The sequence below is a fragment of the Triturus cristatus genome, chromosome 8, assembly GCF_964204655.1.
Source record: "Triturus cristatus chromosome 8, aTriCri1.1, whole genome shotgun sequence".
Taxonomy (NCBI): Eukaryota; Metazoa; Chordata; class Amphibia; order Caudata; family Salamandridae; genus Triturus; species Triturus cristatus.
The window spans coordinates 50,782,276-50,802,420 of record NC_140591.1 but is presented as its reverse complement, the minus strand read 5'-3'; the positions used below and the strand labels follow the sequence as shown (position 1 = coordinate 50,802,420).

The window sequence follows — 20,145 nt, the reverse complement described above, 5'->3', positions numbered from 1 at the left end:
GAGGTGGGAGAATGATCTGCCGCCGGCGGTCACTCTTCGGATGCGGGGGACGGTGGTGAGGGCGCGGTCTGCGGAGCAGAGCTGGCGGGTGGGGGTGTAGAGGCTGAGTCGGCTGTTGAGGTACGTTGGTCTGGTGTTGTGGAGTGCCTTGTGTGCGTGGGTGAGGAGTTTGAAGATTATCCTTTTGTTGACAGGGAGCCAGTGTAGGTCTCTCAGGTGGGGTGTTATGTGGCTGCGATGAGGGATGTCGAGGATCAGGCGTGCTGAGGCGTTCTGGATGCGTTGGAGCCGATTCAGGAGTTTGGCCGGGGCTCCTGCGTAGAGTGTGTTTCCGTAGTCCAGTCTACTGCTGACGAGGGCCTGGGTGACCGTCCTTCTTGTTTCGGTGGGGAGTCACTTGAAGATCCTGCGAAGCATGTGGAGGGTGTTGAAGCAGGAGGAGGAGACGGCGTTGACCTGCTTCGTCATGGAGAGGGTAGAGTCGAGGATGACCCCCAGGTTGCGTGCGTGGTCGGTGGGTGTTGGGGGTGTTCCTAGTGCAGTCGGCCACCAGGAGTCGTCCCAGGCCGAGGGGGTGGATCCGAGGATGAGGACCTCCGTCTTGTCCGAGTTCAGCTTCAGTTGGCTGTTCCTCATCCAGTCGGCGATGGCCTTCATTCCTTCGTGGAGGTTGGTTTTGGCGGTGTGGGGGTCCTTGATGAGGGAGAGGATCAGCTGGGTGTCGTAGGCGTAGGAGATGATGTTGAGGTCGTGCAGTCGTGCGATGTGGGCGAGTGGTACCATGTAGACGTTGAACAACGTTGGGCTGAGGGATGAGCCTTGGGGTACGCCGCAGAAGATCTCGGTGGCTTCGGAGCGGAAGGGGGGGGGGAGGCTGACTGACTGACTGACTGTCGCGGCCAGGAATCCTCAGGATCGTGCGTTGCTCTATAGGGGTCCACCTCTCGACACCCTCAAGGTCTGAAATAGATATTCACAGACTCTCTGAGGTGGTCCAGTGGGGGAAGGAAAGGATGGGGACAGCAGGGAGGGAGACCTGAAACGAGAAAGAAGAGGAAGATCAGTACACCCCTGCCCTATCTGCCTTTCTGCTCTGTCCCGGCCCCTTCCCACTCCTAGTGCCCCGACCCTACCTGTAAAGGAAAATAATGCGCTGCTCTGGCTGGAACCTATTAGGCATAGGGAAGGATTCCCTGAGTTCTAGAAGAAAGATAGGAAATGTTACAGGAGCTGGCACCCACCCGTGAGCCTCAAGCGCACTAGACTGATAATGGAGGTGGGGTAGGGACATACCATACACTCAGAGTCTTGATGTAACACAGGGGAGCGGAAGAGCGGACCTCCAGCTCACTCACAATACCCCTGCTGAATGATAAGAAAGAAAATGGTAAGTCTTTTGGCCTTACGAAGGCCCACAATCTCCGGGATCACACAAGGTTCAAATGCGTGCACATTAGTATTACATCATGCGGACACTTTGAGGCATAACCAGCATTTTCCAATGACAGTGATTCAGCATTAACAACAGTGTTTCTCGCAAGTACTAATACCCTCTCGCAATGCAGGCCAAATGTACCACGCCCTTTCTGTCCCCGCATGAACCGTGGAAGCACCGGTTCGCCAACGCGGGAGAAAGGCGTACAGGGGTCACCGTGCAAGGCGACCGTAAGGAATTGTATCCGTTAGCTTCCAAACACGGAATGGTTTGGTACTCGAGAGGTAGGAACACAGGGGTCCCCTCAATGGTTACTTGTTGTTGCTTCGCAAGGAACCTGAAGTCGGCTCCGCCAACGAAGCAACGGGGCAATTATGAAGGACTCGGGTTTGCTTCGCATGGAACCCGAAGTAGGCTCCGCCAACGAAGCAACGGGCAGTTATGAGGGACTCGGGGTTGCTTCGCATGGAACCCTCCTGGGAAACCGCCAACGAAGCAACGGGGGGGACAACGAGGGATTGGCTACAATACCTGAGCTGTGCAGAAGTCTCCGAATAGGAAGCGTGGTGCTCACAGCACCCTTACCAGCCTCCTGCTCGAACGCGGCTCAGCTCCCGGCATGGAGTAATCGGCGCCATGACGGTGTCCTGGAAGCCCTTTGTTAGCTTCCGCCCCCTGGCGTCATGACGTCACTGCCGTCTGCCGCCCGCAAAGGCTCTTGGGGATTGAAGTTTTCTGTCCCTTCGGTTGCGCTCGCGCGCGGGTCGTCAGTGTTCCTAGGACCCTTCTCCCATGAGCCCTGACAGTACATCCCCTTCTCGAAGAACACTGACAGAGGCAGGGTTTCCTGGGATAGCGTTGATGAAACAATCTAACAAAGCGTGGTGCATGAACCCCTTCCGCAGGTTCCCAGGAGTTCTCTTCATCTCCGTACCCCTTCCACGCTATGAGATACCACAACTTAGAGCGGTGGATTTTGGAATCAAGAATACCCCTGACTTCATATTCCTCTTCCTCGTTTACCACCACTGGGGGAGCCCCCTGATTTCTAGCTGAACGCGCTGGTTTTAGTAAGGAAGTATGGAAAGCAGGATAGATTCGTAGAGAAGAGGGGAGTAGCAATTTGACCACCACAGGGTTGATGAGTTTTACAACGCGATAGGGACCAATATACTTGGGGTTGAAGATGCTGTATTTTTTAAAACTGATGTTTTTGGTGGACAACCAAACGTAGTCTCCACATTTGTATACTGGCCCTGGTCTCCTATGTTTGTCCGCATAGGCTTTATATCGCCCCTTCGCTTTTCTCAACATGTCTTGCACGAACCCAAGGGTTTTCTGGATACGCCTGACTCTTTCCCGAACTTCAGGAACGTTTTCTGCTTGCCCAGGATGTAAGAAGGGGATAAAGCGGGGATGAAAACCGTATGTGCAGAAGAAAGGGGAAAGCTGGGTGGAACTATGTGTTGCGTTATTATATGCAACCTCTGCCAACCATAACGTGTCGACCCATCTTTCTGTTGTGCGATCTACATAACACCGTAAATACTGTTTAAGTGTTTGGTTCACTCTCTCCGTCTGCCCGTCGGTTTGGGGGTGGAAACTGGTGGAAAGATCTGGGGCTATTTGTAGAGAGGTACACCATTCCTTCCAAAATTTTGCCGTAAACTGAGGTCCCCTGTCCGAAACCACCCTCCGCGGCAATCCGTGTAACCTGACTATGTGTGTCAGTAATAATTGCGCTAACTGACCGGCGGTGGGGAGCTTTTTACAGGCTATAAAATGTACCATTTTTGTCAGATAGTCAACTACTACCAGAATCACCGTATGTCCTTGATCACTGGGCATGCCAGCAACGAAGTCCAGGGAGATATTCTGCCAAGAGCCTTCTGGAGTGGGCATGGTTTGCAACAGTCCTGCCGGACGGGCGTGAGAGGCCTTCATCTGTTCACAGACCACACACTTCTGGACCCATTGACGTATGTCTGCCTGAATTGACGGTCACCAAAACTGTCGAAGAACTCTTTTCGTGTTTTTTTCCACCCCTGTATGACCAGCGCTTGGGAGAGTGTGATACCATCGAAACACTTGTTGTCTGAGGGCATTGACAGGCACCAACAGCTGTCTTCCTCGAAGGGGTAACCCATCTTTCAGTCCCCACTCTGGATGTTGCGATAACCATGTTTTCCATTTGTCTGTTTTCATCGCGTTTGCCACGCTTTTTAAGAAAGGTTCGGTGACCGTAGTACATACGACCTTGCGCGGGTCAATAATGGTCTGTTTGAGTGGTTCTTCCCTGATCTCTGAGCTGGATTGCCGTGTTAGCGCATCTGCCTTTTTATTGTCCTTTCCAGGACGATACGTGACCAAAAAGTTGTATTCTGCAAAGAATAATGTCCACCGCAACTGACGGTGTGATAGATGTCTAGCTGCCGTCATAAACTGGAGGTTGCGGTGATCCGTGAACACCGTTACCACGTGTTTGGCTCCGAGAAGATAATGTCGCCACTCCTCAAAGGCGTCTTTGATGGCCAGAAGTTCCTTCTCCGCGATGGTGTAGTTGGATTCTGCAGAGTTCAGCTTGCGGGACCGATAGGCCACCGGGTGTAATTGACCCGTTGAGGGGTGGCGTTGTGACAATACCGCTCCCACCGCATAGTCAGAGGCATCCGCCTCTACTATATAGGGTCGGTCCGGGTCCGCATGTACCAATACCGGTGCAGACATGAATGCCTTTTTGAGCTCCTCAAACCCCCTCTGTGTTTCTTCTGTCCAATGAAAGGGTACCTTCTTCCGCAATAATCGTGTCAACGGGGTTGCCAATCCAGAAAAATGCCCAATAAACCTCCTGTAGAAATTGGCAAAGCCGTGGAAACATTGAATATCTCGAACGGTCTTGGGGATGGGCCAATCTCTTACTGCCGCTATCTTCCGCTCTGACATCTCCTGGCCGTGAGGAGTTAGTATCACCCCCAGGAATTCGACGGTGGAAACTCCGAATTCACATTTGTTAATCTTGCAATAGAGGTGATTCTCCTGTAGTGTCTGCAAGATGGCGCGCATGTGATGTACATGGCTCTCGACAGAGGGGGAATAAATGAGAAGGTCGTCGATATATACCACCACGATACGATCAAGATTTTTGCGGAGGACGTCGTTCAAGAAGAAGTGGAAGGCAGCGGGCGCGTTACATAACCCAAAGGGCATGACGAGATATTCGTATAATCCGTACCGCGTTTTAAACGCGGCCTTCCACTCGTCGCCCTTTCGCATGCGTACCAAGTGGTATGCCACTTTCAGATCCAGTCGAGTGTAAATGACGGCCTTCTGTACTTGTTCCAGTAGTACCGTTATTAATGGGAGAGGATACCGGTTTTTCACGGTAATGGCGTTTGGCGCCCTGAAGTCTATACAAGCTCTTAGTTCACCGTTAGCCTTGGGAATGAAAAACAACGGAGAGGCTGCAGGAGACATAGAGTTCCGGATAAAGCCAAGAGCAAGATATTTGTCCAAGTACTGTTTCAGAAAGATGTTCTTAGGCTCTGTCAAAGCATAGACTCTCCCTGTGGGTACCACCGCTCCTGGGATCAAGTCAATCTGGCAATCGTATTGCCTATGAGGGGGTAGCTTTTCCGCTTTGTCTTCATTGAACACGTCTTTGTACATCTGGTACGCCTTGGGCAACGTCACCGGGTGTTCCGCCGCGGTTGCTACATGGTGTATTACCGCCAACATCTTTGCTGGGCGATGATCTTGGGGTAAGCACTGCCTCATACAATACTCTGATGTGAAGCGCAGTTCTTTCTTCACCCAATCCATGTGTGGATTGTGCTGTTGTAACTAGGGCAACCCCAATATCAATCCATATTGAGGCGCCTGGATGACGTTAAAAACCAGTGTTTCGGCGTGTTCCACTCCTATGCGTATTTCCAGGGCTTCCGTCTGAAACCGAATGGGTCCTGCCGATAGTAGTTTCCCATCGACGGCATATACGTTTTCTGGAGTCTTCTTTTCGTCAAGGGTAATGCCTAAATGAGATACCAAAGATTGATCAATGAAACATCCCGTGGCTCCGGAATCCAACATGGCCACCTCGTTATAGGATTTTCCTCTAACGAACAGGGAGAGGACAATGTTGAAGTGTGGATTAGGGATCGGTGTCTTCGAACACAAGGAAGGGATGTACCTCTGGCTTAAAGAATTCCCTTCTTTCTTCCTTAAGCAGACTCGTTTCCCAGGGCTCCTTCTGAAGTAGCCGCGAGTTGTTTGCGGGGCTCCGCGCGGGGATTCTTGCTTCTTAAACTGCATTCTCTAATAAAATGCCCTTTCTTCCCGCATTATATACACAGGCCTTTCTTCCTCCTGTAGTCACTCTCTTCACTCGTGAGGGTGGAACGGACCGCTCCTACCTCCATAGGTTCATCTCTAGTAGTTGGTGTTGTCTCCGTGCTACGGGGAACCTCCGCCCTCCAAGACCCACGGTCCTTTTTTCTAGTGTCACATCTTCTTTTGCTAAGTCTATGATCCAAGCGAAGAACCAACGATATCAACTCTTCGCATGTAGCTGGCTGGGGGTCAATCTGAGCTAAGATGTCCTTCATCTCCTCCTTGAGCCCTCGATGGAACACTGCAGACTGCTTGACCTCGGGCCAGTCTGTTTCTGCGACTAAGCGCCTGAAATCGTTAAGATAAGCGATAAGATCGCGGTTCCCTTGTCTCAGTTCTAGAAGGTCTTTATCCGCCGAAAGAGTAGCGGCTCGGCGGTTGAAGGACTTCTCAAATTCCCTGATGAACGAGTCCCAATCGTATAATAAGGGATCATCTCGTTTCACCAACGGAACTGCCCACTGAGCTGCGTCCCCTGCCAAGTAAGAGATTAAGAACGCCACTCGCGCATGATTGGTGGAAAAGGCCTTGGGTTTGCATGAAAAGTGCAGCATGATCTGCGTGAGAAACACTTGCACCATGCTCCCTTCTCCTTGGAACCTTTCTGGGGTTGCTAAGGGAAGCGGGGTGGGGATTTCTACCACTAAAGGAGCCGAATGAGAGGCTCCGGGGTTCCCGATACTAAAAGGGTTTCTTTGTATTCTGTCTACGGTGACCTGTAAAGCTGCGGTTTCCGCTCTGGAGGCAGCTAACTCCGCTTGTACTAACTGTAAGGCAACGAGGACGTCTTCTAACGTTGCCATTGTATCTATTACCCAACGCACAACCGGGAGGATAGAAATCGTGGGCCGATTACTCTGTCACGGCCAGGAATCCTCAGGATCGTGCGTTGCTCTATAGGGGTCCACCTCTCAACACCCTCAAGGTCTGAAATAGATATTCACAGACTCTCTGAGGTGGTCCAGTGGGGGAAGGAAAGGATGGGGACAGCAGGGAGGGAGACCTGAAACGAGAAAGAAGAGGAAGATCAGTACACCCCTGCCCTATCTGCCTTTCTGCTCTGTCCCGGCCCCTTCCCACTCCTAGTGCCCCGACCCTACCTGTAAAGGAAAATAATGCGCTGCTCTGGCTGGAACCTATTAGGCTTAGGGAAGGATTCCCTTAGTTCTAGAAGAAAGATAGGAAATGTTACGGGAGCTGGCACCCACCCGTGAGCCTCAAGCGCACTAGACTGATAACGGAGGTGGGGTAGGGACATACCATACACTCAGAGTCTTAATGTAACACAGGAGAGCGGACCTCCAGCTCACTCACAATACCCCTGCTGAATGATAAGAAAGAAAATAGTAAGTCTTTTGGCCTTACGAAGGCCCACAATCTCCGGGATCACACAAGGTTCAAATGCGTGCACATTAGTATTACATCATGCGGACACTTTGAGGCATAACCAGCATTTTCCAATGACAGTGATTCAGCATTAACAACAGTGTTTCTCACAAGTACTAATACCCTCTCGCAATGCAGGCCAAATGTACCACGCCCTTTCTCTCCCCGCATGAACCGTGGAAGCACCGGTTCGCCAACACGGCAGAAAGGCGTACAGGGGTCACCGTGCAAGGTGACCGTAAGGAATTGTATCCGTTAGCTTCCAAACACGGAATGGTTTGGTACTCGAGAGGTAGGAACACAGGGGTCCCCTCCCCTCAATGGTTACTTGTTGTTGCTTCGCAAGGAACCTGAAGTCGGCTCCGCCAACGAAGCAACGGGACAGTTATGAGGGACTCAGGGTTGCTTCGCATGGAACCCGAAGTAGGCTCCGCCAACGAAGCAACGGGGCAGTTATGAGGGACTCAGGGTTGCTTCGCATGGAACCTTCCTGGGAAACCGCCAACGAAGCAACGGGGGGGACAACGAGGGATTGGCCACAATACCTGAGCTGTGCAGAAGTCTCCGAATAGGAAGCGCGGTGCTCACAGCACCCTTACCATCCTCCTGCTCGAACGCGGCTCAGCTCCCGGCATGGAGTAATCGGCGCCGTGACGGTGTCCTGGAAGCCCTTTGTTAGCTTCCGCCCCCTGGCGTCATGACGTCACTGCCGTCTGCCGCCCGCAAAGGCTCTTGGGGATTGAAGTTTTCTGTCCCTTCGGTTGCGCTCGCGCGCGGGTCATCAGTGTTCCTAGGACCCTTCTCCCATGAGCCCTGACACTGACACTGATTGATTGACACTGACTGACACTGAGTGACTGACTCTGACTGACACTGACTGACTGACACTGACAGACTCTGACTGACTGACTCTGACTGACTGACACTGACTGACTGACACTGACTGACAATGACTGACTGACACTGACTGACTGACTGACACTGACTGACTGACACTGACACTGACACTGACTGACTGACACTGACTGACACTGACACTGACTGACATGATTGACACTGACTGACTGACACTGACTAACAATAGGTCTCGCCTTTCATTAAGTTAAAGCCATTTGCTTTGCTATACAATACCCTTAGCAAAGCAAATGGCTTTAACTTAATCAAAGGCTAGACCTATTGAATTTTCAATGCTTGTTTCTTACTGGGAACACAACGCACTAATGTGATATTATTTCCTTGTACATATATTGATTTCTTTCAAGAACTATATAAACTTGATTGTGAAATACAAAAAGTAAGGTGTATGAGGTCTTTTCCCCTTTTGACATCACTCTAACCCTCTTCATTGCCATTGTGCATAAGTATTTCAATATCACTTTGATATTATTCCACAGGAGCCATTGGCACTACAAAAGGGGCAGTCACTGCCAGCTTTGCTTCTCTTAAGCAACAACTATTATTACAAAATCCATATTTATGCACACCTTGCAGGTTTTCGAAAGGCATAAATTAGAAGCATTGTCATTACAATGACAATAGCTCTCAACATCTTGCAAATTAATTAGGTATCGCATTTACTTGAGTTTATGCTATTGGCATTGTAAATGCATTATATTTATGTTGTTTTTAAAAAAATAACATTAATAAAAGACATAATCATTTACAATGCCAATAGCTCAAACTCGTCTAAATGCAATGCAATGGGTTTGGCATTTACAAGAGTTTAAGCTATTGGCATTGTAAATGACAATGCCTTTTATTAATGTTTAAAAAAAAAAAAAGCATTGTCAGTTACAATGTCAATAGCTGAAAATAATGTAATTGCGAGACCTATTGAGACCGAGCCTCGGCTCGCACGTGAAAGTGCAATACACCAGCGCGTCAGAGCACACGCATGCGCAGTGCACACTGGACACTGGAGACAGCATGACACGGACAAGAATACGCTCAGGATGGGACGTGGTGCTGCGTAGACGCGAAAAAAAACCTTTCTAATGCTACTGCTTGCGACAATGAGAGATATAACCAACCTATGAGCGTGCGTGATAGAAGTGATTACTTCAGCGCATGCTCAGTCGTGGGTTCGCTAATAATGCGCATGCGCATTCAGTCCGAAGCCCCTACCGCCCCCTTTCGACTGTTTGGTGCTCTTGCGTGGGGCCGTTGCTTGTTGGTGTTTTGGTGATTTCTGTCAGCGGTTGTTCGGAGAGGAGCTCGGAGTCTGTGCTCTTCCACTTCAGCCTCTGTCCACTCCTAACTCGGACTTCACGTCTTCACCCGTGGAGTTGCAGTGAAGAGCAGGAAGGAAATGTTCCACCACGAACCAAAGAATGTAAGTAATAAATGTGCTTGACGGCAATACGCGCACTATATCCAATATGGTCACAGAAACTGTTGTGTCTATACCCCGTGCCCCTGTTAACGCTGGGATGCGGGGCTGGAATGCGGACTGTCGAGGGAAGATGGGATCTGCAGGCTGAGCACAGAAGGCCTTGCTCTGGTGGGTGTCCTGTGGATCAGCTTACATCACGGGTGTGGAATTTTATGAAATATCTACGTGCTTAAAGAACGCGATGCCTCAGGAATCCACTTGTCCCTTTTGGTGCCGTGCAGTTCGGTGACAAATTATAGCATCCTCTCAGATTATGCTTATATTGTATCAGGGTTTTGATTCTAGCAGGGCCCAGGTTTTTCCACAAATCTGCAAATGTACGTGTAAGGTCTGGAAGTAGGTGAGAAGTGATAGTTCCAGGTTTGGAATGCCCTGTGAGATTGCAAACACCCACTAACTTGCATGTTGGCGAGTATTGACCAAGTCTGTTCCAGTATCTTCCCATACTAAAAAAGGTTGGAAGTATATTTGTGGCAAGGCCAGGCGAATAACTTTTTCCAGGGTTGGAAAGATGTTTTTTTATTTAAAGTTGCTGACGAGACTTTTGCATGTACAAATGAATAGAAATGTTTCCAGCATATGCAACACGTTTTAGATTCTATTAAGGACACGGAGGCTAGGATTATGCTTCTCAATCTTTAATACTCACTTTAACAGCAGCCAACCAAAATACAGTAAAACATGTAAACACTACCAATTCCATGAAACTTTGAACCACGCCTCCATAAACCACCAATCGGAACAGTCCAATGTCTACAAAATATCGAGGCACCATCTTACTGCCTCTTTCTGTACAACAAGAAGTCTTCCTCAGTGTAAATCCAACAGGATATAGTTCTAGCTCTCAACGGAGAGAAAGTCCAAAACACGTCCCAGAAGAGACAATTTATCCATAAGTAGCACAGAGATTTCCAACCGGCACTGAAACTTCAGATTCAACTCAGTTTTAAAGCCGTTCCTGAAAACGGAAACAAGTTTTGAAAATCATAAAACCCAAGAACCTTATCATATCAAGGGAGGGAAAAACAGGAATGTCAAAATATATATCGTATGACATCATGGCAGTTAAGAACCATTCTTACTTGTCCCACTGGGTGGGATAATCCTTGCCTCTGTGTCCTTAATTGAATCTAAAATTCTTATTGCATATGCTGGAAAATGTTCTATTCTATGGCAGGATTGAAGGCTCTGATTATACTGGTTCAAAGCTGACCAACCACAACAGAAGAAACCTGTACAATCGGTTTGTAATAAAAAAATGTAAACTTTGAAGCAGATGACCAATCAGCTGCTTAAAGAATGCTTAAAGAATACCTTCCAACCTGGATCCCATAATGAAGGCTTTGGACGCCATTGTGCCTCTAGTAGACTGAGCACTATACACAGAAACATCTATACCAGCTTCAGCCATGACCCAGCGAACTAACGTAGCAGCCGATACCTGGCGGAAGGGTTTTTGAATTGACAAAAGCAAAGACCCTAAGGTTTTAAACATTTAACCACATATAGCTTGTCATTGTGAGGAAAAGCAGGATAGTCAACTGAATGTGACATAGTCTAAGTTCTCCTGGATATAATGAATGATACACCATGTGGAGAAAATAACCTATCTGCTAAGTCAAGTGCATATATGTCTGACACTCTCGTCAAGAAATGAGAGACAAACGCACGGTAAGTTTAACAGAAAGTTGTTTTAATGATAAATCTTTATTCTCTGGCCAAGACTCTAATAAAGATAACACATTAGAATCATTTCATAGAGTGTTATATCTGGGTTTCGGGGGTCGAGTGACTCTTTTGCCTTTCAATAATTTGCAAACAACCAGATGAACACCTACCGGTTTCCCATCTATGTGATTATGCCCGGTAGACAAAGCAGATCTAAAGTTGTTTACCGACCTGTAACATAGCTCGGACTCTGCACGCTCTGATAGAAAATTCAAGACATCTTTCAAATCAGTTTAAAGTTGTTTACCAACCTGTAACATAGCTCGGACTCTGCACGCTCTGATAGAAAATTCAAGACATCTTTCAAATCAGATCCCACGGGATCCACCTCGCGTTGAAGGCACCAACCCACCCAAATATCACCAGAATATCGTTTACGGGTGGAAGGAGCCAAAGCCTGTTGTATAAAACCATCAGCCGCCGATGAAAGGCCCTCAATTTGTTTGTGTCTCCTGACCAGACTGGGTCCAGGAGTAACTGTGGAAATACAGGAAGTCGAAAAGGTAGATCTACTGACAACTCCAAGAGAGTCGGAAACCAGGATTGTGTCTTCCAAAGAGGTGTGACTAAAACCAATGATGCTGACTGGCGGCGGACTTGGGCCGCCACTCTCGTGATTATTGCAAAGGAGGGAAAGGCATAATGCGTCTGAGGTCCCCCAAGGATGAAGAAAAACATCTGTTCCCAACACAATCTGATCCGGTCCCCAGCTGAAGAACCAGAAAAGCTGAGCGTTCAGACGAGAGGCAAACAGATCCATGAGGCAAGGGCCTTGAATAGCCATGATCTCTTGAAATATTGAAGGACGGAGCTTCCAATCGCTAAAGTCTCTCTGGAATTCCAATCCGCAACTAAGTTGACTAAGTATTCCGCTAGCACCATGATCTTCTGAGATAGGCAGAAATGCCAGAATTCTTGAGCTATGTAAGCTAACGGACATGATCTCGTACCTCCTAAACGATTTATGTAACGCACCACTGACGAATGAATGACGTTTCTTCGCATACATTCACCACGCATGGCTTTACAACGCGGTCGTTACAACGCGTGCCATTACATCGCAAGTCATATCAACGACTTGCTGTAGGGGGAGCGCTGGACTTAGGAATAGTATTAATTACTATTCCTACTCCAGTTTGTGCAACAGCAGGGAAGGTGTTGAATTTAAAATCCAATACCTTCCCTGGTGTTGCACGCCCCCTACAGCAAGTCGTTGATATGACTTGCGATCTAATGGCACGCGTGGTAACAACGTGGTCGTTGTAGAAACCCCGTTGTAAGGCCAAGCGTTGTGGAAACAGCATTGTAAGCGCTGTTTCCGACCGCTGACATATTGTCCATCCGCAGAAGGAAACAACAATTGCTCTTTACTGGGGAAATCGACTTGAGGGTGAACGAGCCTGCCAACAGCTCCAGACAGTTGATGTGCAGGTTCAGTTCTTCTTCTGACCTACGACCGCCGGTAGCGAATTCTCTGCATCTTGTGACCCAGCCCCAACGACTGCCATCCGATTTGATCACTACATCGGGAGAAACTCCGAAAATGGCCTTGCCATTCCAAGCCTCCATGTGGTTCACCCATCATTGAAGCTCCTCTTGCACTTCCAGTGTCAGGGCAATCAAGTGATCGTAGAGTAAGTTCTGCTGGAGATTAGTTTTAGGCGCTGTAACGCTCTGTAGTGGAGCGGCCCAGGAAAGATCACTTGGATGGAAGATGCCAGCAGGCTGACAATCATCGCTAGGGATCTCAAAGAAACAGTCTGTCTCGACAACATCGATTTGATTTCCCTCTTGATGGATTGTATTATGGCTAGAGAAAGGAATAATTTGCTGACACTGAATTGATCTGGAATCCCAGGAAATCTACCTGCTGAGAGGGAATCGTCATGGACGTCTTGAGATTTATTACAAAGCCTAGGTTCTGTAGGAGAGAGACAGTTAATTGCAGGTGTGTTAGTAGCAAGGAGCGATCTTGTACTAACAGAAGCATGTCGTCTAGATAAACGCTCATGAAAACTCCCATTTCTTGTAATCCAGTCACCACAGGTTTCACTAGTTTGGTGAATACCCAAGGGGCGGAGGAGAGACCAAACGGTAGAGATTGGTACCAGAACCACCGGTCCTTCCATTGAAACTGGAGAGAACACTGTGAGGAAGGGAAAATTGGGACTATCAGATGAGCATCTTTTAGGTCTAACCAGGCCATCCAGTCTTTTTCCAGTAACAGATCTCTCAGGAGATGAATGCCTTCCATCTTGAAGTGTCAGTAAGTCACGAAGGGATTTAAAAGTCTGAGTTTTAACACCAATCTCTGACCACCTCCTTTCTTTCGAACCAAGAAGATGTTGCTGCAAAAACCTTCTGGCTGGAGAGCTCCTGCAGCAATGGCCTGTTTTGTCAAAAGATCTAGCAGCTCGGAGTCTATAAAAGACTCTTCTTGTTGGGAAAAATGGAGAGGTGGAGGAAGGGCATGTTGGGTCGGTGGGGTTGTCAATTCTGTCTGATACCCTTGAACAGTGTTCAGGACCCATGTATCTGATGTGATCTTTAACCAATTGTGTATGAGATGCATCAATCTGCCCTCCAAGGAAATCAAAGGAAGAAAAGGTTGAATCAGTACCTGAGGACTGGGCGTAGTTGTTGCGGAAGCCTCTGTTGACGAGGCCCCTTAAACCTCGTGATCTGGTGGGATAGAAGCCAGCTTGGGCCGGATTCTGCGCATACCCTCTGCACCTGGGGTTGTAGCCGCAATGAGGACTTTGCTGGTTGAAGCACCCGGTCGAGCGTCCCCTACCATGACTGGCCCTATCAGAGAGGGGATGGAATACTCTCTTGAGAGATGACTGCGATTTGTCCAAGGATGTAAAGGTATTGACAAATTTAGCGATGTCCTTAACAAAGTGATCTCCGAAAAGTTGAGCTTCCGCCAAAGGACCAGGTCCTGCAGAGGCCAACACGGCTAGTTGCGGTTCAATCCTTAGAAGAACAGATTTGCGCCTCAGAGGAGAGCGCGCAATTTGTATTGCATAGGAGGCAAATTGCCATTTGAGTCCATCCAGCAAGGACTTCAGGGTGTATTGCTGCACCCGTCTCTTGAGCTTGAAGAGACAGTTACAGTATTTTGGGCAGAGGGCTGGACACATCTAAAATTCTGTCTTGGCATGCTCTCTGGGCTCTATTGATTCCCTTTTTTTGACCTTTACGGAATTTCTTGTGGAAAGTTTGCATAGATGCATCTATATCAGGAGTGAGAGCGGTTTTGTTAAGGAGGTCTGGGCGGGGACATTCGGACCTGAGGCAGGATCTGACCTCTTTGTTGAAACTCTTTTGCAGATTAATCTGCATATATTCTGCCACGGCCGGGGCCCAATCTGAAGATCTAGGGTGAACAATGCTAGCCGGGTCGAAAGTAAAAGGGGACTGAGTCACTGGAGAAGAGAGACGCTTGCGTTTCTTAGAACGTTTATGGGGATGTAACTCCTGTGAGGAAGAGGAATTTGTATCTGCGGTAGGGGAAGGCAGAGGGAGAGACTGTGGCGGCAGGGTCAACAGGTCCGTATTATAGTCCTGATCCCTTGCTTTTTCCGTAACTTTAGTGTAGATTTTAACATGAGGCCAGGAGTGGCTGGGGGGCACTCAGCGGGGAGGGTTGGAGGGTGGGGTGGAAGGAGAAAGTGGGGGTTGCTACCTGCCAGTTAGTCAAGGTGTTGCGATATGAGTAAGAGGGCAGAAGACAAGGCTTTGTCAAGTTTCTTGTCTAGGGTTTTGTCAATCAAGGTCTCCATATTCTTGTCATTATAAAAATCCTCCTCATCCTGTGGACCATTAACAGCCAGGTCGTGCTCACACACCTCATAATCAGACATGACGTATGGAAGAAGATTCTTCCCAGCTCAAAATCCCCAGAGGGAAGCCAATTGATTACAGCCTTTAACTGCTTAGATATAGGGCGTAAGGTAGGAGCAACACAGAGCTGTAGCAGAGATGCCCAGGTACCCTAGACTGCTTTCACAGGACTTCAGAGCGGTGGGGTCCTAACAGCCTAAGCCGCAGCTAGGGGTTTCAAAAATTATTAGCAACATTCTCAATTGCCAGACATGTGCAGGATGTCGTCCGATTTAGAAAATATGTAAATTGGCCCTGTACCGGCACTACAATCTGCTGATGAACCTTGTTTTTCGAGCCCAGGTTAGGCGTCACCAGCTCAGAAAACGGGATACTGCCGCGTGCACTAGCGCGTGCAGTCTTCTGAGGTACGCATATGCAGCCCAATTGGGCTGCCTATGCGACCTCGCTCCTGGGAGGGGCCACTCCCTGGGCGAAGAGTGCATCGTGCGTCCACTCAGACAACGGTCGCGGGCCAATTGAAAGGAAATATGAGGGTGTGGACGGCGCAACACACGCCGAAGCGAGGGGACAGAAGGTCCACGGGGGGGGACGGGGACACTGGTTTCCATAGCGGAATGAGCAAATCAAACGATCCTCATTTTTTTTATAAACTCTTTTTATTGGCATTTGTAGTATAAACATTGCATACATTTCCACAATCGAATTTACAGTAGATACGAGCCCTTGAACCGGAGTGTACTGGCGCTGCTTGTATAATCAGCAGAGCGTGCAGGCGTATAATGTTATGGTCTCAACCTTATCTCTGAGTTGGGAGCCGCTAACTAAGCCTATGTCTGGGCCCATCCCGCTAATGTGCGCTGTGGATGCCGCCCCATGCGGGGGCTGCTACATGTATCCTTAGCCCCTGTGTGGGTTGTCACATAGGTCGTGGAATTGCAGCCACCGGATTGCTATTAATGAACTGGGGATATATAAACTGGGGAATGCACCAAATCTGGGAATAGAAGCATTGTGAGTCTAATGTCGGGAAGCAGTCTCTGTGCCTGTTGCAGTGTTAAGGTTTCGCAGGCGCGGGGAAGGGTCGGGGGAGGGGGGTAACGGTGGGAGTATTGCTCCTCTTCCGTGTACAGGCCCAATAGGAGAACATTTACAGTCTGCATTTAGGAACCGCCGGGCGCCTGGGACTCTTGCGTGCCGCCCCGATTGGCCTCCTGAGTCGCGGAGGCCTCCTGGGAGCCAATCGTTCGCGGACCCACCGCCGGTAACGTTTCCTGTGCGAAGGAATGCATTAGCATCGCCCAGGGCAGGGAAATCGGGTGTTTGTGGTGTCCCCGAGCCTCCTCCGTTCGAAGTAGCGTTTCCTCCGCTTTCCCCCACTTCTTAACTGCCCCCACCCACGCCGCCAGGGAAGGTCCTTCCGGTGCCTTCCAGTGCATAGTAATGCAGCGTTTGGCCAGAATAAGCCCCAGGAAAGCAAAACGCCTCTCTACCTTCTTATTCGTGTGCCGCCCATGTATGCCCAGGGCGCTGGCCTCCCATGCGTGTAGGTCTTGCAACCCCGTGACTGCACGAATGGCAATATGCACCGCTCTCAAGTAATTATGCAGTGTCGGAAACTCCCAGAGCATGTGTAGGAAAGAGGCAGCCGGCTCCAGACACCTAGGGCAGGCGAACGTCTTATCAGGAAAGTATTTCTGTAATTTTTCAGGAGGTACGCCCTATGTAGGATGTGTAACTGTATATTCTTGAAGCAGTAGTTACGGGACACTTTTTTTGTATATTCAAGGGCCCTGATCCATTCCCTGTCGTGTAGTGGCCTACGGAAGTCATTTTCCAGTGTTCCCTTAAGGGTGCAAGTGTGGGTTGCCTCGGGGTCCGGACGGCTTTGTATATCCAAGTAACTAGGTGTTGCCCAGGCCCCATCTGCAAAATCGCGTGGATGACCGGGTGTGTGGGGGGTTACGTATCAATCACGCGCCACTGTTTGCGACAATCTGTGAGAAGCTGTCTATGTCTTGGGAAGCTCGAATTCGTCTACCAGCGCGTCGAATGTCTGTAGACGCCCCTCACAATATAACATCCCCACCTCCGTCACGGCATCTAAATCAAAAGATCCTCATACAGACACAGTAAATAAATTGGGCAACGTGCGAAACCAGTAGAAATCGTGAGCACAATCAGTTAAGCAATACACATTAAGCATAAACATTAATCCATAGTCCAAGCATATCATGGATATCAAATGACCATAAAAATAACAAGGCTCTTATCGTGACTGCGGAGCAGCAAACAAAAGAGACAGTAAGATGGTGCCTCGATATTTTGTAGACATTGGACTGTTCTGATTGGTGGTCTATGGAGGCATGGTTCAAAGCCTCATGGGATTGGTAGTGTTTAAATGTTTTACTGTTTTTTGATTGGCTGCTGTTAATGTGAGTAGTAAAGATTGAGAAGCAGAATCTGAGCCTCCGGTCCTGCCATAGAATCATAGCATGTGCGTACATTCACCCTAGAGTCACTGCAGCTAATCTGCACCTGAGGTGATCATATCCGGGGGTGTAGGTCACCTTTTCTACCCAGAACCCACAATAAATTTTATTTAACAATTATGTGAGGAGCTCAGAGTGCAAATAGATTTTTTTTTTTTAAGGTACTGACTTTAATTTGCGGAATGTACCATCTGTGGCACAAGTGCATGATTAGCGTACTTGGAGCCGTACTGTTTAGACAGAAGATTCCGAGCTATGCTACAACATTACTGTATAGGAATGTTTAATTAACACCAGTACCCACTGCTATGTTAATACTCAGAAATTTACTCAATAAAAGGTCCATCCCCTCATTATTTTAATCAGAATTAAAAACCTTTCTCATCTCAAGCAGCCTATTGGTTTTAATTCATTTTCACAAATCCAATGTAGTGCTTTTATATTCAGACTTGTATACAGATTAATTAAGAATCAGTTCCAGAAACCACAACCAGCATTGCATGTGTTTTGAATAAACTGTCATTCTCAAGGCGACCATCTTCTCTCTTTTTCTTTTTCGTGTAACTTGCCTGTTTTAAAAAAAAAATTCAGTAGTTGGCCCCAGGAAGGTATCAGCAAACAAGCCGCAGTAGAGGATGTCCTCATGATGGACCTAAATGCTTGTTCGATTAATCCTTAATGAAGAAGTCTGTATACTTACCTGCATTTTGCGTGGGGCTTGTCACACTAGGCCAAGGGATTATGAGGTTGCTTCTCGCTCACACAGGAGTCCCTCTGTCTCAGGGAACTTGCCTTAGACTAGGATGAGTCTCGTTCATGCAGTTCCAGGAGAGTTGTCACAGGTGCAGAGTATCCGCCTTTTGCTTTGTGCAAAGTCCTGTTGTCACAGACACAGGTCCCTTCTTTGTCCTCTTTGATGCAAGTTGGATCAGAGCTGAGTTTCTGAAGTCAGAGGTGTCCATTAAATCCTAGATTTAGGGGAGGTGTGGGTAGTAGTCAATGGGCTGCTAGTACCTGCAGTTAGTCTGCCCCTGTGGTAACCAAATCCAGGGGTGTAGGTTACCTCATCTACCCAGAACCCAATATTTCTACCACTTATACAAATGAGAGAAGACTTTCTTAGGTGTACAGTCCAGGCAGCTCACACTAGGAGCATTGCTAGCCTTCTACGGGTGTGCCCTTCCTGACTACCCAATTCTCCAACCTGCCCGAGTGCAGTTGTGCCTGGGGCAGGGGGAGGCTATTCCTTCAGTGGGGAGCCAGCTCGGATGCATATCAGAGACGGTGTATTTAGCCTTTGAAGCTTAACCTTGTTTTGCCACTTCACTGGCCAGCCTGGGAGAGAGGAGGTGTGACCTCCTTCCTGCACAAGCATTTGTTACTGACTCCTGGGAGTGATTGCACTTCCTGGCAGGAGGTCAGAATCCTATCTTTACAGCAGCTAGCAGGGTCTGTCAGCAAGAGCACAGGGAAGGTGGGGGCAATCAGGTGGGCCAGCTCTAGTGTGCCACTGGGTGCATACCACAACGCTCCTGGCACGAGATTTGTGCCAGGGTTGAGGAGGCACGTTTTTTTAATACCAAACATGACATTTAGGTGATACCATAATGGAGCTGCCAACCTCGAGTTTGCCCAGGTGCCAGCCCGTGTTATCCTATCGATTGTCTATCAATTTTAGTGCCCTTTAATGGTAAAGGGCAATATAGGGTCATATAAGCTTGGACTTACATGTTCACACTCTTTATATAATGCACTCTGCCTCCTGGGCTTTAGGGGGCCTTCCTTAGGTGTGACTGGCATATATCAAAGATAGTGCATTGACTTTGCCCCAAATCGTGATTGCAAAGTCGAGTTCGACCAGATTGCATTGCTCCTGCAGTCTGCAATAGTAGGGCTGCTGTCAGTAGTTTATTTGGGTCACTCAGAGTGGCACAAATAGTGCTGCAAGCCCTGGGGACCCCCTTACCACCCGTGCTCTGGTACTATTGGTACCATATACTAGGGACTTATAAGGGGGGGTAAAGTCCTTGTCAATTGGGATTTCCAATTTACACATAACTGTTTTAGGGAGAGAGTACTGGCATTGGGTCCTGGTTGGCAGGCTTCAGTGCACTGTAAGTCTAAAACCAGCATCTTGTTGTCCAAGTGGGGGGCATCTGCAAAAGGAGTCTGTTTTCTTACAATTATGATTAAAATGAGTAGACAGACCTACTGAGTACATCACAGGTTCCAAGCTAAACCACCTGGACTCTATAGAAAGAAAACATTGAGTGCTTGAGGTTTTTACAGCAGGATAGGCAGGCATTCATTTGTTACTTACAGAATGTTCTGGCACGGCTCTACCAACATTTAACAGAGATTTGTACTGGAGGTAAGCGACACAATGCTCCTGTCAGGAAGAAAGCTCCCATTGTAGTACAAGTGTCCTTTGCAGGAGTTTAATGTGAGAAAGCCAGTGGCTTCTGGGTTTAATATTCAAT

The 20,145-nt window shown here is 48.4% G+C and overlaps 1 protein-coding gene across 2 annotated transcripts in view; it reads left to right on the top strand.

Annotated features, from left to right (window-relative positions):
* Positions 1-9,315: 9,315 nt before the first annotated feature.
* Positions 9,316-20,145, top strand: part of LOC146800040 (uncharacterized) — a 171,235-nt gene continuing 160,405 nt past the window's right edge. The window contains exon 1 of one of the 2 annotated variants that reach the window (XM_085620943.1): positions 9,316-9,539. In XM_085620943.1, coding sequence (XP_085477069.1) covers positions 9,516-9,539 — 24 coding nt within the window. In that variant the 5' untranslated portion in view covers positions 9,316-9,515. The remainder of the gene's footprint in view (positions 9,540-20,145) is intronic. The other variant, XM_085620944.1, reaches the window with a different exon arrangement.